The 19,263-nt window shown below is 58.6% G+C and overlaps 1 protein-coding gene across 2 annotated transcripts in view; it reads right to left on the minus strand.

The window, feature by feature from the left end:
* The window catches only part of Zc3h3 (zinc finger CCCH-type containing 3), an 84,085-nt gene that overhangs the window by 14,977 nt on the left and 49,845 nt on the right, over window positions 1-19,263 (minus strand). For both annotated transcript variants that reach the window (XM_076835657.2, XM_076835656.2), the window contains 5 exons: window positions 11,252-11,403; window positions 6,069-6,111; window positions 5,836-5,994; window positions 5,668-5,737; window positions 3,176-3,307 (listed from right to left, as the gene is read on the minus strand). In XM_076835657.2, the coding sequence (XP_076691772.2) occupies window positions 3,176-3,307; window positions 5,668-5,737; window positions 5,836-5,994; window positions 6,069-6,111; window positions 11,252-11,403 (556 nt within the window). The remainder of the gene's footprint in view (window positions 1-3,175; window positions 3,308-5,667; window positions 5,738-5,835; window positions 5,995-6,068; window positions 6,112-11,251; window positions 11,404-19,263) is intronic.

Here is a 19,263-nt window from a genome sequence, read left to right on the forward strand (position 1 = left end):
GACTGTGGACACGGCTTGGTGGTTAAGCATCCCTGGGTTCAATCTCTAGTGCAAAAAAAAAAAAAAAAAGTTAACAGTGTGGGAGCCTGCAGTCCACCTTCACATTCGAGTGCTGCCTGCTGTGTTTGAGCCCTGGGCTCAGTCCTGAGCACTGCACATAGAATCTGTATGGAACATAGAACCCACCGAAACGGGTTTCTACACTTAAATGTGGGAATTACATGGTATGTAAATTCTGTCTCAAAAAAAAAAAAAAGTACTTTATTATTCTTTTAGGGTCACCACAATCAGAGGGGAAATAACAAACAGGGAGAAGTAGTTTGGGGAGAAGAGGAGCACTGAGTATGATCCCCGCTGACTTGCCAATTAACAACTAACTAACCCCAGTGAGCATGCAGGAGTGTGGCCCCTTTACCACAATGGCCTTCTAATTTACAAAAAGGAAACAGCCCTGGAGGGTGGCAGGACCTGTCACCACACTGCCTTGCTTGCCATGGCCAGTGAAGCCAGCAGAAGCAGAGGCAGAGGCTCTCGGAGAGCGTGGGTGGGGCAGGCCCTGCACAGACCCGCAGCCTGCAAGCCAAGAACACCACGCCAGGTGGACACCACGCCAGGTCTACGCCCCACAGAAAAAATAAGGATTTTTGACTGAACAGAGGACACCTGGCGAGGGTGATGTGTGGCAATGGGACCACTGCATCAGAACAGCAGGTACTCTGAGTGGCCCTTGGAGGAGCTGATGTGACCTCTGCTTAGAACAGAAGGGTAAGGGCGGGGTTCTAGGAGCACCAGAGTGGGCAGACTACAGGAGCTGAAGCCCAGCACTTGCCAGGCCATGGAGGTGGGTCTGGCCACTGGCAGGCATGGCGAAGCAGGCTGAGCAGAACACACACACACACCCTGAGAAGGACAGCTGCCCACACGCACACCTGCATCCCCAGCTCTGCGCACGGGGCTGGTGACAGGGCGCTCTGCCACATCCAAAACCTGAACACCCGTTTTAAACAAGCCCCAAAGGAACCAAGACTCTTGGGCAAGTGGCCCTTCCAGAGCTGGAGCTTTCTGTGAGACCAGAAATGAGGGAAGAGCTCTAGACACTCTGGGGCTGCACGTGGAACAGGAGACAGCAGCAAAGGCCTCGGGCAGCCAAACGGGAGCGGTAAGTTAAAAGTGCATGCTGACGCACAGAAGAACGGAGAGGCAGACGAGGGTGCTCTTCCACGCAGGGCACCCGCTCACAGTGGTGGGAGGAAAGGAAACATCAAGGGCTTCAAGATTCCCACATAATGTGCAAAACCAGGAGGCGATAGGCAGAGAGCCTCTCTGGCCTCATATCTATCCAGCGGTCAAGGCTAGCCCCTGTGACTACTGCCAGGAGGCAAAGGGAACACAGCCCACACCTGCCACTCCCTGCTCTAGGCAGAGGTCATGTCAGACCCCCAGGGTGAGAGGCATGCAAGACAACTGGCCTGCGGTCACCAATCTGTCCAAAAGCCTAGGAGGGTGGGGACAGCTGGCCTGGGGCTGTCTGTCTGGAGGAAGCTGACTTCTGGGCCTGGGAAAAGGGAAGGAGCATAGATTTACTCCCAGCCTGAATTATTCAGGAGAGAAGGGAGTGCACCTCTTTAACAAGCATGGCTTCATGAAGCAAGGTTAACAATTCCACTTGATTCAGTGGAATATCGCAAGCTCTCTGGGGCCCACTGAGGACTCGCACTCCAGGCGCAAGGTGACGACTCAGCATTTTTCTTATTATTTAGAGAATAAAATTAACCCTTCCAGGTCCAGGCTGCTGCCTCCCTGCTGCTGGATCTGGCCTGCTCAGCGCTTTCCCCTATGTAATCACAAGCTGCTATCCATCATGTGGCAGGACGCAGCCTGACGCGCAGAAACGTACACAGTAAGCACTTCCACTAATAGAAGCAGAACTTAAATATCGCTTTGATACTTTCATTTAAATTGGAATACTTTACAATAATTGTCTGTTGCCTCCATGGGTCCTGCCCCCCTACCTGGACCAGGGCCTGGAGGGTTTCCCTGCCCAGTGCCCAGGTGCCCATCAAGGTGACCCCCAGCTCCACGTTAGGGCCCATGTTGTGAGCAGGCAGTGCAGCAGCAGGAGTCAGGGCTGGCTCCAGGGACCCACTGTCTCAGGTCCTCCCTGGAAGCGGAAGTCAGACCTCTAGGGAGGCCGGGCAGGTGTTGGCGAGCTCCTACGTGGGTCCTCTCAAGTGCAGCCAGTGAGGGAGGTGCTCCTGTGCGTGCCACCTGGGCCTTTCCAGCTCTTGGGGGGCATGGCCCAGCACCCACACAACCCTGGTGCCTGGTGACCTCACCTTCATTGGGGGTCCACCCTCCAATCTGCAGGCCCACCACAGGACCATGTTCCCAGGCTTTGCAGCTAGAAGGGGCAGCAGTGGGCCTTGCCATAGGCCCCTGGGTTGTGCAACAGAGATGCTCTCAGGGTGCCAGGGACTGAAGAGTTCTCTCTATGGCCCCTGGCCCAAGTCTTGTGGGAGGCTGGGGAAAAGGGTCCCACTGGGTCGGGCCTGCAGGGACCTCTGGGCAGCCCCCTGAATCAGGAAGGATCCTAGTGAATGAGGGGAAGGCCCCGCTTGCTCGGCCAAGGAAGTTCCCCACAGGTGCTCAGCCACAGGCGAGTCTGAGCTGCCCTGGCAGCCAGACAGGCAATTGTGAGGGGCTGCGACAAGGCAAGCCAGTCCCCTGAGAGCAGTTCACTAACTGCCCACCTGGCACTGCCCACCTACTTCCAGTAGGTCCAGGCTCAGTCACCCTAGGCTCACCTGCCCCTCTGGACAACCCCTCGGCTCTGCCCAGCCCTTCCATTCCAGGCAATGTGGGTGTGGGCTGCCAATACCTGCCACCCAAAGATGGCCACGGCTCCATACCTACCCACAGCTCTTCCAACCCTGACCTTCAATGTCCCCTTCACCCCACAGCAGTCTCTCAGGGGTTTTGCCTCCCCAGCGACACCATGCAGTGGGGTGAACCCACTGTACACCCTGCTGCCCTGGGGGACCTGGGTACTCTGGCCTCGCTTTCCCTCAGCTCACACTGCACAAGCCCCTGGCGAGTCACTGGGCCAGAGTCGCCTGTGAGAAAGACGGAAGGTCAGGGCTGTGGGAGGCTGCCCATGCCTGCCTGCGGGCCTCACCTTGGCACCCAGCGGGCAGTAACCTTTGAGGAAGTCGCTGCAGACCTCGGCCTTCCGAGACACGTACACGTGGCTGTAGGGGCAGTCACTGTTGCTGCAGATCCCCTTCAGAAAGTAGGAGCACACAGGCATCTGCAGGAGGGAGGGCAGAGGGTGAGGGCCAGCGACCCACGCCCTAGCAACCACAGCTGCTCTACAGGCAACAGCACAAGGATGCAGAGGCCCTGTCCAGGGTCCCACTGTGGCTCCCACAGGGGTGAAGTGGATGCCTCCTGCTGGGCAAGGGAGCTGCTTGCTCACAGTCAGACCCCCCTTCCTAGGTGACCCAGAAGCACATCTACCCTCACTCTGTCAGCCTGAGGGGTCTTGGGGCAGGTATACTATCCCCCAAATCCCTCAATGTCCAGGGCAAGACGGCAGTCTGGACTTCCAGCCACTAACCGTGGCCCGGATGCCCGGGAGTCACAGGCCACGGGGCCAGTGTTCACACAGGAGAGCCTTGGGGCCAGGCATCAAGCTGGAGATTCTCTAGCCACCTGACACGTGTCTTGGAGCAGGCTTGGTCTGGCCCTGACCACAGGGTGGCACTGAAGCCTGGCAGCAGGAGGGGCTCAGGGGAGATCTGAGGGCCCAGCATAGGCAGCATGGATGCCCCTGGCAGGCTGCATAGATGTTTATGAGCCCAGCCTGACTTTCCCTCTTCCTTCCCCAGCACAGAGCCGCAGCCCCACCGACCTCTGGCCAGGGCTGCTGCTTGTCATCACCACCTGGGTTGGGAGAGGTAAGAAATGCAGTCCACCCCTCTCCCAGGGGGCAAAACTGAGGCCTTCGTGACCAGGAGCTGGGTGGGGTCACCCAGGGAAGGAAGCAGGGGATGTTTCTAAAACTTCCAGGAGACTCCCTGCTCCCCTTGTGGGCCAGACACCAGCTCCTTCCTGGGACATCTGGGGGAGTGCAATGGTGTCACTTGCCCTGGTCCAGTATGGAGCTCACCCAAAGGCCTCAGCAGGACTTCCCTGGGACCCCCTCCTGAGGCCCTGGGCCAGACCTCCACTCTCACCCCTAGGGAGTCACCTCCTTGCCCACACTGAGAGTCCTGGCTTGCCCACATTGCTCAGCACTGAGGCCGGCGGTGGGCTTGGGGAGCCCTCCATGGTTCTGGGGCACCCAGAAGCTGTAAAATGTCACTTTTCTAGGGTGAAATATAAGGTAGGGGCAGGAACCTGTCTGAGGGCCAAGAAGGGAAGAAAAGGCCTGGGCAGTAGCCCTGGAGCTAAGGGGGAAGGAGGGAGAAATCAAAGAAACAAAGGGTGATTTACTGAGCAAGAGTTTATTTTTAATTGTCTTTTAACTGCAGCCGCAGAGGGGAGAGGGGCTGGGGGCCCTGTTTGGGGCTGGTGGTGGTGCGGCTGCAGACAATTCCCTTAATGTGGTTTTTGATATAGAGCCCAAATTAGCTCTAATAAAAAGGGATAATAAAGCCAACTCTTACACCAAACGGAGCTCCTCCTGGCTGTCAGAGCGGGGCCGTTACCAAGAGGAAACTGCGTTCTCATTTCAATTAACCTTGTTTGCACCCTACCACGTCCACACAAATAACAATAACATTAATTCAGGGCGCTGGTGCGGGCCCACACATTAGACAGCGTGGAGTGTGCACCGGCTTTGGAGCTGGCGCTTAATGAACCCGAAACTCGACGTGAATTTCCAAATTGCTCACGACAGAGTTTCGAAGCGCGATTAGGGAGAAAAATGCTGATTCTCTCCAAGCTCCTCAAGGGGAAAAGCTGTCGGAGCAGCAGTGGGCCTTGCCCACACGCCTCCTTCAGCTGCAGCCCCACACCCAGCCCTTCCCCACACTCATAGCCAGGCTGGGTTCCCAGGACTTGTGGGCAGGCCTCCGCATGGGGCAAGGCCTCCTGGCCTCCTGCCCCAGGCTCTGGGAGCTTTAGCCAGCATGAATCACAGACCTCAGCACTCTCAATCCCCCAGGTAGGGGACCCTCCCTGGCTTGAATAAGTCTATGGAGTCATGCAGGCCAGAACACCCGAACCCTTCCAGCCATGGCCGCCCTAGAGGTGGTCCCTTCCCAGTTCCCTGTGGCGGCTCTCCTGTCCCCACCTCTGCCTAGGGGAACCTGCAGCCTCCAGTAGAACTCTCAAAATGCCCACTACTAGCCAAATCCAGGCCTGAGGAGGCAGGTGAGGTCTTGGTCCTGTACTCCAGGGGCACGCACAGGGTCCCTTCTCCTGGGCATGAGGCGGTGATGGAAAGGAGCCTGGCATCACTGGGGGGCCTACACCTCTGGCAAGGCTGGGTGCTGGAGGGACAGGGAAGACCAACCCCTATGTGTGGTGCAGGGGACCCCCCCAAAGTCCCCAGTTAGCTACTTCAGCTAAAAGGCAGCCATGGCACCGCCCACACATGGGGATGAAGGGCCCACAGGGGCAGGGCTGCTGGCCAAAGCTCAGGGGACAAGCAATAGCACTTACCTTCTCTTTGGACACATGGTGGGAAAAGGGACAGGTCCCATCTGTCTTCTTGCATGTTCCCCGGACAAACCTGTGGTAGCACAGGACAGGGGAGTTGGAGAAGGCTGGCAGGGATGGAGGCAAGACCCCACACAGACTCCCTCACCCAGGGCGAAGCCAGGTGGGCACCTGGTGCACACGGCCACCTTCTCAGGGTCGTGGATATAGGGGCAGCGCTCGCCATGGTTGCACCTGCCAAAACGGTTGTAGTACATGCAGTACTCCTTCCTCTTCTCTCTCTTCTGCCTCGCCTGGCGGATGATGGCCAAGCTGCGCTGGATCGCTCGGCTGTGGACAGTGAGAGATTCATGAGCCCAAGGATGAGCAGTGAGCCCCACCTGCCCAGCCCCCGAGGGACGCACCTGGCATGGGAGCGGCTACAGCTGCTGGTAGGATCCATTCGGCCTGTAGCAGGGAGAGGAGAGGGTCCTATCAGGCCGCAGCCCAGCCCACCCTCTTTCCACTGATCCACCTGGCCAATACCCGCTCAGGGTCCTCAGCCCTGAGCTCCGGCACTGCTGCCTCCTGCAGAAGGCTGCCCACAGCCCCGCCCTCTAGGGACACAGCATCATGGTTGGGGCCAGGCAGGGCTCCTGTTGGTGCCCTCAGAGCTGGCATGCCAAGCAGCCCCCTACAGGGGACTGGACTGCTCAGGGATAAGTGAGTGGCCTGCAGCCAGTTGGGTTTCCCAAGCCACATCCGAGGCTGGATGGGCTATCCCACCAGCTGGCTTCCGCCCACCTACAAGCCCACCCTGGCAGCCAGGCGTCTCATGGGGCAGGTCCTCAGGCTGAGGCTCTTTCCAGGCTTTGACACTGGTGGGGGCACCTCCTCCTGCCAGAGCCCCAGAGTAGGACCCAGGAGGGGTTTGCTTAGACAAGGCAGTGAATGTGGACCACATGTGGCCTGTCTTTGGAAATGCAGATGGTTTGGTGGGAGCCTCACCTCAGGGGTCTGGCCCAGGTGCAAGTGTGGCTTATCACTTGCAATTTTGGAGGTACCTTTCCAGATAGTCCCTAAAATCCCAAGCATGAAGATGAGACTGAAGATCAGATCGGCTTAGCTTTTCTGAGATCATTAATATGGTGTGAGGATAGCAGTGACATGAATTGGGGTCCCCTTAGAGTTAAAGGGACCAACCTGGGGGACAGCGGTCAGTGAGGAAGGGGGCCTGCAAAAGGAGGGGCCTGCCTTTTAAAGGCACAGGCCAGTCCCAGGATTGCGGGGAGGCCCAGGCAGGGCAGGGCCTACTCAGACTGTTTTCCTGGGTTCCTCAAATACGCACATGACCCTTCCCAGACCAGATCCCATTTCCTGCAGGGCAGCTGCTGAAATGAATATGGTGCTAAGAGGCAGAAGTGACATCATGCAGAAATTCTGAGGGCCTGAGGTGATGACAAAACCATCTGGGGTTTTTAAAAGGGATGTTCCAGGGTGCCTAGACTCACTCAGCTAGTCCCTGCTCTCACGGCAGACTGCCAGTGCAGGTCTGGGGGACAATGCTTCAGAGCTCCCCTCCCCCAGGGCATCTGTGAGCCTATCTCCAGTGTGGCCCCTCTCTCCAGGTTCTGGCATGACCCATGGCCTCTCCAAACCTCAACTCCTTCACACCCCACTGGCTGGGACCTCAGACCCTCCTTCCTTGGCATCCAGGAGTTAGTTGCTCAGCCCTTGGAGTTCCCTGGGCCATGTTGGGTGGTGCTGTCACACCCTGGCCCTCCAGAGACAACGGGACCAAGTCAAGCACAGACTGTACCCACCAGGCGAAGGCTGCCTGCTGCTCTGAGTTGCAGGAGACCCTGAGGGAAGACCTGGCACTGCACTGCTGGAGCTCTGTGGGCCCCTCAGACCAGTGGATCTCCTACCCTCAGCCTCAGCATCCCCCAGTTCAGAAAGGGCATCTCCAGGGTTAAGCGGCAAGATCCCCAGTGGGAAGGAGGAGTTCTGCTGCAGGGTGGCCCAAGCCGGGATAGCTGGGCGAGTCGGGGCTGGAAATGATGCCTGTGGGTAGGGGGATGAGGGCACAGGGAGGGATGAGGGGATGGGGGGGAATCAACAAAGACAACGGGGTGCGGGGGTGGGGTGGGGATGCCCAGGGTGGCCTATGTTCCCAGCTGGGGACACCTGTCCATAGGGTGGCAGTGCATGCCTGTCCAGGTGGCACAGACGCACCCTTGCACCTGCCAGCCTTCACAGTGAATGACGTGCAATTTGATAGCCTGTCAATGAGCTCTTGTTTCCTGGGCTGTCACCCAGGCTGCTGGTGACACTGGCGCCATCTGCTCCCAGTCAGGGACACGGTGGTGTCACGTGCTGCCTGTCAGGACCTGAGGGGGGCAGTTTTTTCCTCTTTCCACTTTCTGCTCTTAAAAGCACACCAGTGTGGGGTTCATGGTGGGAGCTTTGACAAGAACAGGAGGCACCTTTCCAAATGCTGCACAGTGTTAAAAATGCACATAAAGCAGAAGTAGCTTAAAACAGGCAACTGGAGGTGCAGAAAACTCAGGCGAGCCCCGACCTCGGGAGCGCGAGGTGCTGCCTCTGCTGCACATTCTAGAGAACTTCACTTTCCTGGTGCTTCCCAAAATAGACACTGGCTCCCTCCAGCACCACCCGTGCCTGGTGCCCCCATCTGCTTCCTGCCTCCTGCCACGGGCCCTCCAAGGGAACCACTGGGCACCAGGTCCTCAGTACCCCTGGCTCTCACTAGCCCTGCACAGTCCGGGGAGCATAGGGACGAGCTCACTTGCCATCCCTAGGCCCACTGCCAGGCTGGCCTGTCCATTCCCAGGAAGTCAGAGGAGGAGCTACCCAAGCCGGGGCCTGCTCAGCTGAGAAGACCTGGAAGGCCTGGGAAGAAGACCAAAACAGCAGAGGGCGCCCCAGGGACAGGCAGCAAGGGGCAGGGCCTCAGTGACCCAGTAGCTCTGACTCTGGGGGCAGCAGTTGGCAGGGCCTCCCTCATGTGCCCTTCTATGACCTCGTGGCACCTAGGAGGAGTGAGAAGGGCACAGATGAGGAGCCACAGAAAGCCCACTTGCCCAGAACACGCGATAGGTAGTCGGCAACCAGGTGGGGACCACAACCCGCTTCTGCCTCACTTGACCCACAGGTCTGGGAGCTCAGAACAATCCCAGAGCCAGCCCTGCATCCAGCGTGAGCCGAGCCTGAGCCCAGCAGCTCTACCGACAGACTTGGCACTTGTACCCCACTGCAGAGGCGGCCAGGCTCTTGGTGGCCCCAGTATAAACCAGTCAGCTGAGGATACAGGTTCTGGGCCAAAGTATGTGGGAAGGGGTCTAAGGGTTGTGCCCTTTGAGTGGAAGGTGGGCCTGGGAGGGAGGGGATTAGCTAAAGCAACCCAGGGTGACCAGGAGCAGATGCTGACTATTCTTGTGGACCCAAAAGGGCAGCTGAGAGGGGAGAAGGAATCCCTCTGCCTCCAAGGAGGGCTACACTTTTCTTGTTGAAGTCAAAGTTTCGCTGACACCAGGGGAGGAAATTTATTTCTTTAATTATAATTCATCTAAGTGGGCCAGTCAGCAGCAGCCCACAGCTGGGAACCATCCACCTTCCTCCTCACAGTGAAGTGGTGGCCATGCAGGGGTCCAAGCAGCTGGAGCTGCCCCATTCGCCCACTACTTCCCTGTCTACTACCTCCTTGGAAGGGTGTGGCTTTGTCAGGCTGCCTCTGCCCGTTTGCCCCACACCCCTTCCCAGGAGGGAAGGCCAAGCCCAGGACTGCCCCAGTGGCTGCCAAGGCTGGTCTGCAGGACATGAACAATTACAGCCCTGCTTGGTGGTAGGCCTTGACCCCCCAACCCCACCACCTGCAGCCTGCAGGGAGGAGGCCCTGGGACCCGCCCTGCTCTCTCCTGATGCTCCCTCATACAGCTGGGCTCCACAGTGGCAGGCTCTGGATGGCTGCCAGGACAGAAGAGTGCCAAGCCAGAGCGGAGGCCAGTGGGCAAGGGTGCCCGGGACAGACTGTTCACGGCCTGGTGATGTCAGGAGCTCTGTGGCCACCAGGGCTCTACCACATGTGCAAGTGGGAAGGTGAATTCTGCGAGCTCAGCACTTGGCCCGGGGGTCCCGGGAGCAGGAGGCAGCTTCCCAGTGAGCTGTGACAGCCCAGCCCTCCCTCCCCAAGCTCCACCAGCCTCAGGGCAGCAGCCTGGCTTCAGTAAAGGACACCACATCTATGAAGAGACCAGGTCCAAACCTACCACTCCCCTGCTGGCCTTCAGATCTCTCCCAGCCATCTTCTGTGGCCATGAGGGGATGTGAGGAGTCAGGACAGTGGGTACAGCTCCACCCCACAGTCATACCCAGTTCAGCACATGTGGGCAGCAGGACCCAGCCACAGGATGGTGCTGGGGCCTGAGGTCAGGACCTTGAGGAGAGTCCAGAGGAACCACTGAGCCCTGGTGTGAATGTTCTGGTCTGTCAATGGCTACATGGCAGGGTCCGGGCACAGAGACTGCAGCAGGGCCAGAAATGCTGCTGCCAGTAGGCAGTGGTCACTCCTTCAGCAGACATGGCTCTGGGGTCAGAAGTGACCAGAGTGGGCACTCAGGGTGATGAGAGGACCTGTACCCCAACCCAAGGCAGCATCCCCTTGGTGGTCAGAAGACCTGGTCACTGAACACTGGAAGAGTGAGGCAGAGGTGAGACCATAGGCGCGGAGAGAAGAGAATAGGCCCAGGGGCAGAGCAGAGCCAAGCCCTCTGGAGAATTTACCTGGCTCTTCCCAGCCCAAATGCCACTGTCAGGAACCACCTCCCCAGTACATCCTGGCTAGAAAACCGGCAGCTTGGAAGCCCCTGGGCCCTGGAGACAGGCCCTGGGAACACAGTCGGGTGGGAGCAGCCAGAGGGGCCAGCTTCTGGGAGGAAGGCTCCCTTATATCTGCCTTGCCCGCTGCAGACGCTGCCTTGGGCACCCCACTTCCCCCTGGGACAAGCCTCTTCTTCCCCCAGCCCCTCTGGTGGGTAGGTAGGGCTGTTGGGTCCCAAGGCTGGCCTATAATCCTTTTTTTGATGGACGAGGAGGTAAAACTGAAACCAAAACATTCCTCTAGCTAATTTATGAAAAGATCATGTCCAGAGCACTTCCTTTTTCGTGCCCGTCTCCTGGGCAGGGAGGTTTGGGCCTGTGACAGTTGGCAAAGAGGCATGAGGCCCCAGGTGCTCGCCCGCCCAGGCGTGCTCCCTACACCTGGCTTATCTTCTGTCCATGAGCAAAGCTCATGGAAAACCAGAGGCTGCTCGGCCAAGCGAGAGGCAGGCGCTGGCCTTCCCAGGGGATGGCAGGGCTGCAGGCCTCCCGGCGCCCTCCCTGCCATGCTGTCCCATTGGCCTACCAAGGCTAGCACATATACAAGAGGAGAGCTCGTCCAGCTGGGCTGTGCTCCCCTGGGGAGCACCATGAGCTCCAGGCCTGAGGGAGGCGGCTGGAGCCGGCCGAGACCTTCACAGACAAGCTGGCCTGCAGTACCCCATCACATGCTCCCCAGTGCCCAAGATGGCCCTGCTGCCCCCATCACCTGGCCGGCTGGAGGTCTTAGACAGCTTGTTGGCAGACACCTTGTACATCACTCCTCCAATGCAGCGGTAGCCTTTGCCCCACCGAGGGGACCCGGGTGGGGCTTTCCCGCCCCCGGTCACAGTAGGACGCAGGCGGTTCAGCACCAGGGACCTGCAGAGACAGCAAAATGCCCATCAGATGGGACCCAGGAAGGCTTGGAGCTTTGATGGTTAATGCCAAGGTCAGGGAAGGCAGGCCAGCCTAGAGCACTTGCTGCCTGGGACACCCTGCAGTCAGGGCAGTCCTGGGCCCGGAGTCCAGCCACCAGGCCTCTGTCCCCTGCCCCTTTGCAGGGGTGCTTTTGTGGCAGCAGGGAATTCTGACAAGAAATAACAGAAGGTGGTGTTGCCCAACCTGGCTGGGAACTGGGGGTCCCCTCGGGGCGATGGGGAAGGCCCTTCCCTTGGACACAGTCAGCCTGGGCTGGCCCCCAAACTTCAGGGAGGACAGTTGCCAGGGTACCGACATCATCTTTTTTTTTTTTTTGTACCAGGGATTGAACCCAGGGGCACTCGACCACTGAGCCTCATCCACAGCCCTATGTTGTATTTTATTTAGAGACTGGGTCTCGCTGAGTTGCTTAGCACCTCGTTTTTGCTGAGGCTGGCTTTGAACTCGCGATACTCCTGCCTCAGTCTCCCAAGCCACTGGGATTACAGGAGTGCGCCACCTCGCCCGGCAGTACCTACATCTTGATGGGATGCAGGGAATGGCCTGGTCACTTGTCACCTGTAGAAGGCATTACTGAAGTCTCTGCCAAGGCTGGTGGCTCCCTTTCTCAGACCTGCCCCAGAGGTCACAGGGTCAGTAGGACTGCCACTTGTCCTTCCCTTCCTTGTCCCTCTCCCTGAGAGAGCCCTGCACTAGGGCCTGTGGAGCAGCTGGCAGACCCAATCAGGTCAGCCATCTGGGGAAAGAGTTCCCTGGAGGCCATGGGCTCAAGAGTCCCGGAGCAGCCACAAGATGAGCAGAGCGCAGGCCAGGAGGAGAGATGTGGGCTAGAAGGACCTCCAGTCCCAGTGGCCGCCCTACTCCCTTCCTAGCCCCATCCTGCCAGACGCCCGGCATTCCCCAAGGGAAACCAGAGCGCAGACCAAGATGGGGAAAGGCTGTGATGACGCCACTCTTAGAGAAGGCTTCTGCAGCTGCCCACCAGCCCAGCAGCCTCTGCCCAGCTGTGACAGGAGCAGGCTCTCCCCGAGGAGAGGACTCAGTGCCCAGCAGCCAGGTGAGCCCAGGGGCCTGGCACAGAGACTAGTTGACTCAGGAAGCATTTCAAAAGTGAGGTGTTTCCACAAATCAAGCCTAGATTCTATATGTGCTCAGGCTTTGCTTGGGACACAACTTGACCATCGACTGGTTATGTGGCATCCTGTGGCAAGTCTGGGCCATGGGCACAGTTGTATTTTTTTTTTTTTAACCATTGAGCTACATCCCCAGCCCCCCCCTTTTTTGAGACATAGTCTAAGTTGCTGAGGGCCTCGCTAAGTTGCTAAGGCTGGCCTCAAACTTTCTATCCTCCTGTGTGGGCCACCGCGCTCAGCCACGGGCACAGCTATCTATCAACAGAGTCCAAGGCAGCCTTCACATCAGCTCAGGGAGCAGTCAAGGGGACAGCTCAAGTGGGAGGGAAGGTCAGTCAACCCAGGAATGTGCAGGGCTATGCCCTTCCCACGGGCCCTCACTGTCCTGCAGCCCACAGCCCAGTTCCTGAGGGAAGCAAGCTATGAAAAATGCTCCCCGTGGGGAATGCCCGGTTCTGCAGTTGTAGGAGACCCTTCCCCAGTCATCCAGGCCAAGGAGGAGTGATCTCAGACTGGGGCTGCTGAGGAACAGCAGGTGGGGCTCACTTGCTTGGCTGGACAGGTGAGTTGTAGATGGCCTGGTCACAGCACTCGCACACAGCTCACCCTGCCACCCATGGGAAGCCACTCAGAAATGTGGGTGCTGAGGGGTGCACCAGCCCTGTTCTCAGACTACTGCTGTCCCCTGAGCTCAACACCACTGTCTCTGTGGACCTTGGTCTCTCAATCTGCAAGCTGGGGTAACTCTCACTAGCTGGTGGCCTCTGCGGCCCCATTAGTGAGATAATGTGAGCGAAGTGAGCGAGCACTCTGGGGACCAAAGCTGCAGTGTAAGTACAAACAGGCAGGCAGGCCGCGGAAGGCACTTGACCCAGTTTCCCTTAATTAAAATTCAAGTTTACGAACACTGGTCTTAGAGGGAAGGAGTCCAGCCAAAGGGCACCCATCACATGCTCCTGTGGTTCCCCAGGGTTCTGTCTGGCAGGAGAGAAGCACCTGCTGGACCCCTGTGCCCTTCCAGGACAGGGTAAAGTGGGCCAGACCCCAAGCTCCAGGTTCCCATCAGACTTTGGAACCCCATGGGCACCGGCCCTATACCCTGGGCTTGCACTAGGGGCTGAGGCACGAGGAGTGGGGGCCACAGCATGAGAGGTCTTCTCCCATACCAGAGCCCTGCTGGTTCTGGAGGCTCAAAGGTGGGTGCCACATGAGTAATGTCTATCTTGATCCCAAATCCTGAGTCACAAACTGAGCTCAGGGGGCTGGCAGGCCCCTAGGACTGCCCTGGCCCTCACTACCCAGAATCCCTAACTGTCTCACTGCCCAGAGTCCCTAGGTATACCATTTTTCCCCCTCCCCACCAGGCCAGTCACATCTCTGCCTCTTGGGCCCTGACCTGGGATCCAGGCAGGTCCTGCCCTCACAACAACCCTTCCAATCACCCCCTTCTCCCAAGCATGGCTGTTTGTCCCTGGCCACCAGAAAACATGAGGGACAGGAGGCAGCCAAACCTGTGCCCAACCGCTATCCAAGGCCCAGCCCTGTGAGAATTCACCTATAGAAATGTGTCCCAACTGAGGACCCCGCCAGGCCTCTCTCCAGAGGTGTCCTGGGGCAGGTGCTGAACCTGTTCTCCACCTGCCCCTCCCTAAGGGCAGCTGCATAGGCAGAGCCCGGCACTAAAAGCAATGTGACAAAGCCACAGGGTCCCTGCCCCACCAGCAGGACAGGGAGGGGTTTCCCCGGTAACATGAGTCTCTGCCCATGAGGCCTACAGAGGGCCCACCCTGAGGAAGCCAGGAGCCAGCGAGGGGCCTGGGCCAGGTGGTGGTAGGTGGAGGATCAGCTTTGTAGAGGAAAGCTTTCCACCCTCTGTCCACAGCCAAGTTCTTGGTCATTCCATATGCTTATTCTTAAAGACAATCATGAGCAACCCATCTGTCCCCCTCTGTTCCCTCCTAAAATCCACTCCCTGGATTTTGAATGTAGCTACAGGACATCTGTGGACCCATGTGGGCAGTCCAGAGGGGTGGCAATCCCCAGCCAAGGATTAACATGCCTGTGGACCCAAGTCTGGGAGCAGCAGTGGAGCTCAGGCCTCCAGGGGATGGGGACAGGGCTGCCCACGGCTCGGCTCTCCCAGAAGCCCAGGAGCCTTGCATGGAGCACTCGCACTTAGGAAGCTGATGTGGGCAGCCCCTGGGGAGGCCTGAGGTCAGGAAGGGCTGCATGGGCTTGCCCTCTGCCCCTTCCCACAGCTCTCCATCAGCCCTACTGGCTTTGAGTCTGCAAGGCAGGGTGCGGGGCGGGGCCTTGTAGCTTTTCACTGCCATGGGTGTCACAGCACTCCAGTAAATTGTCACCCTAATGGAGAGGACAGCCTTTAGAAACGAACTGTACAGAGAAGAGGGGATAGAATTAATGAGATAATAGCGGGGCCAAGGACCCTGTGAGCGCCTGCCCTCACGGCACCGCTCTGTAATTCCTTTTCTGCAACGGAGCCGCAGATCTAAAGGCTTCTCCCATCCGTCCGGCAGGCCCATGCCGCCAGGAAATTTCATTAACGCTGGAAAATAGGAAAGGTATTAAGCGTGGATAATGAAGGCCAGGGAGGGAACAGTGCCTTAAGATAGTCTTCTTCCTCGCCTTTGTAATGGGAGGCATGAACTTTCCCTTCAAATCCATTTCTAATCCATTTGAAATACTACAGCAAATTATCTTTCCTTCAGCCCGAAAGCGGCCAGCCAATTTACTCCGAATAGAAGTGACAATGCCCCAGGATTTATCACCATAACCTTGACTACACCGGGGTGAGGCTGGGCCTCCCCTCTCCCCCTGGGGGGGCACAAAGGACGGACAGGGTGGGGGGAGATAACATTTCAGATGAAAAGTGGTGGTGGGGGGAGAAAGACACACAGGCACACACGCCACAAAACTAGGTCTGCAGAAAGACTGCGTCCACTCCTCAGAAGCACTGGCAACTTCCAGGAAAGAGGCTGTTCAGGACAGAGGGGCAGCTGAACCTGGCTCTTACTTCTGAGGGGTCTGGGCAGGACAGAGGGAGGCTGTCCTTGAGGCCATTAAGTTCTACTTAGCCCAGAAGTCATCTCAGTGCATCCCCGATGTATCTGCTGGGTCCCTGAGCGCAGGCCCCGGAGTGCCCACTTGCTGGGCTCTCACACGCTCCAAGCCACACTTGGGTTTAAGGGCCAACACTGGACACCATGCTCTGCCCTCCCTGAGGGCACCACTGGGGAGGGTCAGCATAGCCTCCAACACAAGATGCCAGGGCTCCCTGTGTGGCTGAGGCAGGGACTTACCTAAGACTCGCACCTCTTGGACACTGACATGCAAGCATGCTGGCCTGAGACCAGACTGGCGGCCTCTTGGGCAGGGCATGGGAGTGCCCACCAGACGAGCAAACAGCCTCCACACGCTCCAGCAGTATACGCCTGTGCATGCACACATGCACCCCAGGGGTGGCTCCCGCACACTAGCAGCAGCAGCCTGAGGCTTGGCGGACATTCACTTGATGAACAGCGGCTCCTCCTGAAGGCTTCCACCTGCCCCCCTGCAAAAGTCAGCCCTCCAGGGAGTCTGGCCCCTCTGCATCTCAAGAGTCTATGCAACAGCCTCTCGGCCCCGTGCCTTCTCTGTGCATGCGATCCAGCCTCGGGACTGACGAGAGAAAGAACAGACCCCTCTCCTAGAGACCAGCCTACTAGGACAGGGTGGGGGGTCAGTGGCTGATTCAGGTACAGGTGGTAAAGGGGCCAAGAGGGCCTCTAGGAGACTGCAGGCAGGTACAATAAGGTGGACCCGGGAGGCACAGGCTACAGCCAGGCAACTTTCAAACTTGGATGCTGTGTCCCATGCTGACCAGATTCAATAGCACTTCCAACAAACACTGGAGATCAGGTGGGCACAGATCCTCCAAGAATAGGGCTGGGCCCTAGAAAGTGGGCCTCTCACGAACCAACCCCTCATCTGGCCCCAAGGCCCAGGTGTAGGAACCAGGGTCATTCAGCACTGGGGCCAGGCCAGGGAGGGGAGCAGATGGGAGAGACCTGTGGCACCACAGGGACGGGGCTGGATTTCCTTCCTGCACACAAGGCTACATACAGTGCCGTGGGCAAAGGAAAACTGGACGCTGGGAAGAAAACTGAGACAGGCATCCTGTCAGCCCCCTCAGTGAGGAGCCCCCACCCAGGACTTGGCTTCTCCCAGCCCTACTCTGGATCCTGCTGTTATCCACCACCCTCGAGTCTTACCTGTTAAGAAGATAGAAATGCCTTGCTGGTCCCCCTCCCCTGCCCTCCTCTCACCCTGGATCACTCCCCTCCCTCACAAACTCACCCCCAACCCCCAGAATCTCAGCCTGGCTCTGCCTGAGGGCCGACCATGCAAAGCCCTCATCAGTCCAGGCTTCTGCACCAACTGCACGGCTGCCAAGCAACCTCGGCCGACACTGCAGAGCCAGCCTGGCCTCTCCTGGGCAGGCTGATGTCCCTGCTCTGCTGCACAGCTCCTGGGGGTGGGGGGGGTCCCCAGCTCAGAACTTGCTCTGACCGTTGATATGAAACTACATGTTTGATCGAGTTCCCTCAAACCCTGCAGTGGGTCCCCTCATTGTCACAAGGCCCTGGGGGCTTGGACCTTGGGTCTTCCCTGGCCACTGCTTCTATCCCCTCCCACCAGTCCAGAATGCCAGCCCCCTGCAAAGTTCCACATCCTACAAAGTACTGTGCCCCCTCCTGGCACTGGCCGGTTGCACACATGGTGCACCTGCCTGGTGTTCTGAGCAGGTCTGAGCCCAAGCTCAGGAGCCACGGCCTGTGGGAAGCCTTCCCTGATCTAGGATGAGCATGGGACTCTCAAGCCTGGGGGGCTGCCCAGCAGCCACAGCCTGTTGCCAGGACTCCCTGAGGCCTGGCCATGTCTGCTGGGGGTGCCTGCCTGTGCTATGAGGCTTGCAGACAGCTCTATAATATGTGCCAAGGGGACAAATGCTGGTTGTGGGGCAGGGCCTGGGGACGGCTGTGGATACCACCCCTAGGGCTCCCATAACCTCTGGGGAGAGGTGTTCAGCAGGGGAGGGATCTGTTACAGGCAGGGCAAAGGGAGACAGGAATGAGGCAGGCTTGCTTGGCAGAAGCCAACAATGATGAGCCAGTGAGGGACACAGCCTGGCAGCACAGGCTGAGCATACAGGGAGTGGTGGGATGGAGAGAAGGACAGGGGTTAGAGGGTGCACAGGGCCAGGAACTAAAGCCCTCCAAGTAGGGTGCTGAACCCAATGTGGTCGGTTGGGGAGGGGTAGTGCATGGGCTGCAGAGCCAGTTGTCCCCTAAGCCAGGGCACTCTGGCCACTGGTGACAATGCAAGAGATGGGCAGGCCAGCGGGGGAGCAGAGAAAACGCCCAGGGAAGCATTTTTCAGGAAATGGAGCACGGTTTTTGAAGCTCGAAGCTGAGCTAGCGGGAGTGCGCAGTCAGCAGAAGAGGCAGCTCGCACGGCGAATCCCCAAGTAGGTCAGGCGAAGCCGCCGTGACAGGCACTAAACTGCTTAGCGGGGCTTTCCACCGGAAACGACGACGGCCCACCATACTGCTTAGCCAGGGAGGGCGAGCATGGGCGAGTGTGTGCATGATGGTGTGTGTGTGCACGCTGAGTAGGTGTGGTGTGTGTGTGCACGTGTAGGTGTGCGCGTGAGTAGTGGGGTGGACCAGCTTGCCGCCTCCCTCTTGCTGCACAGCACGGCCCCCTCAGCCTAGGCCTCACACGCCCCAACTAGGGGACTCACCTCAGCAGGTCAAGCCCACGCGACCTGGGGCAGTCCAGTACCCTAGGTCCCTGGATGAGGACAGTCCTTCAGGGGAGGGCCTGGCAGGGCAGAGGCATGAGGCTAGGGTGACTAAGCAGGCTCGGTGCTCTGGGACCCATTGACTATGTACCCATGGACCAGGCCTGCCTCTGCATTACCGAGCTGAAACCTGATGACTCGGAGGACACACAGGCATGGGTTCATGATGGCTACGGCCTCCTGACCTCAAAAAACCTTACTCCATCTGCCACTCCACTGCCGCCTCTCGTGCCCAGCCCACCATGCCCCAAAGCCCATGGCCAAACCATGAAGACACGCAGCTCCTGCTCCAAGGCTACAGGACCTGACTGAGGACTGCTCAGGCTGCACTGGGCAGCCTCAGGTCCACCCATGGCACGTGTGTGGAGGCTGTCCAGCAGCTCAGCTACCCAAGACAAGTCTCTAGCAGGTGGGCAACAGGGCCACAGGCCTGTGTGGGAGTTGAGACCGCGCTGGAGTCCTGGGGCCACACTGAGGAAAAGGGCCTTGGGCTGGACCAGAGGCCCTGAGGCCTCCAAGCCTCCAGGCATCATCCCTACAATGGGATGATGTGATACCAGGCTCACAGTGGCAGGCAATGGGCGACCCAGGCCCAGTGCTAAGCAGGGAAAGGAGGCCACGGCCTGGGCTCTGGTAGGCTGGCCGGTGGGAAGGGCTGCAGCCAGGTGTGTGTGAGGACACAGACTGAGCCAGGGCAGAGGGCAGCCCGCTGGGCTCCTTGGCAGGGCTCTACTGTAGCACCTCGGGCCTCCTTCGGGTGGGAGGGAGGGACCCAGCCCCACCGTCGCTCCCCCGTCGTGAATA

This window comes from Callospermophilus lateralis, chromosome 16, assembly GCF_048772815.1.
Source record: "Callospermophilus lateralis isolate mCalLat2 chromosome 16, mCalLat2.hap1, whole genome shotgun sequence".
NCBI classification, from domain to species: Eukaryota; Metazoa; Chordata; class Mammalia; order Rodentia; family Sciuridae; genus Callospermophilus; species Callospermophilus lateralis.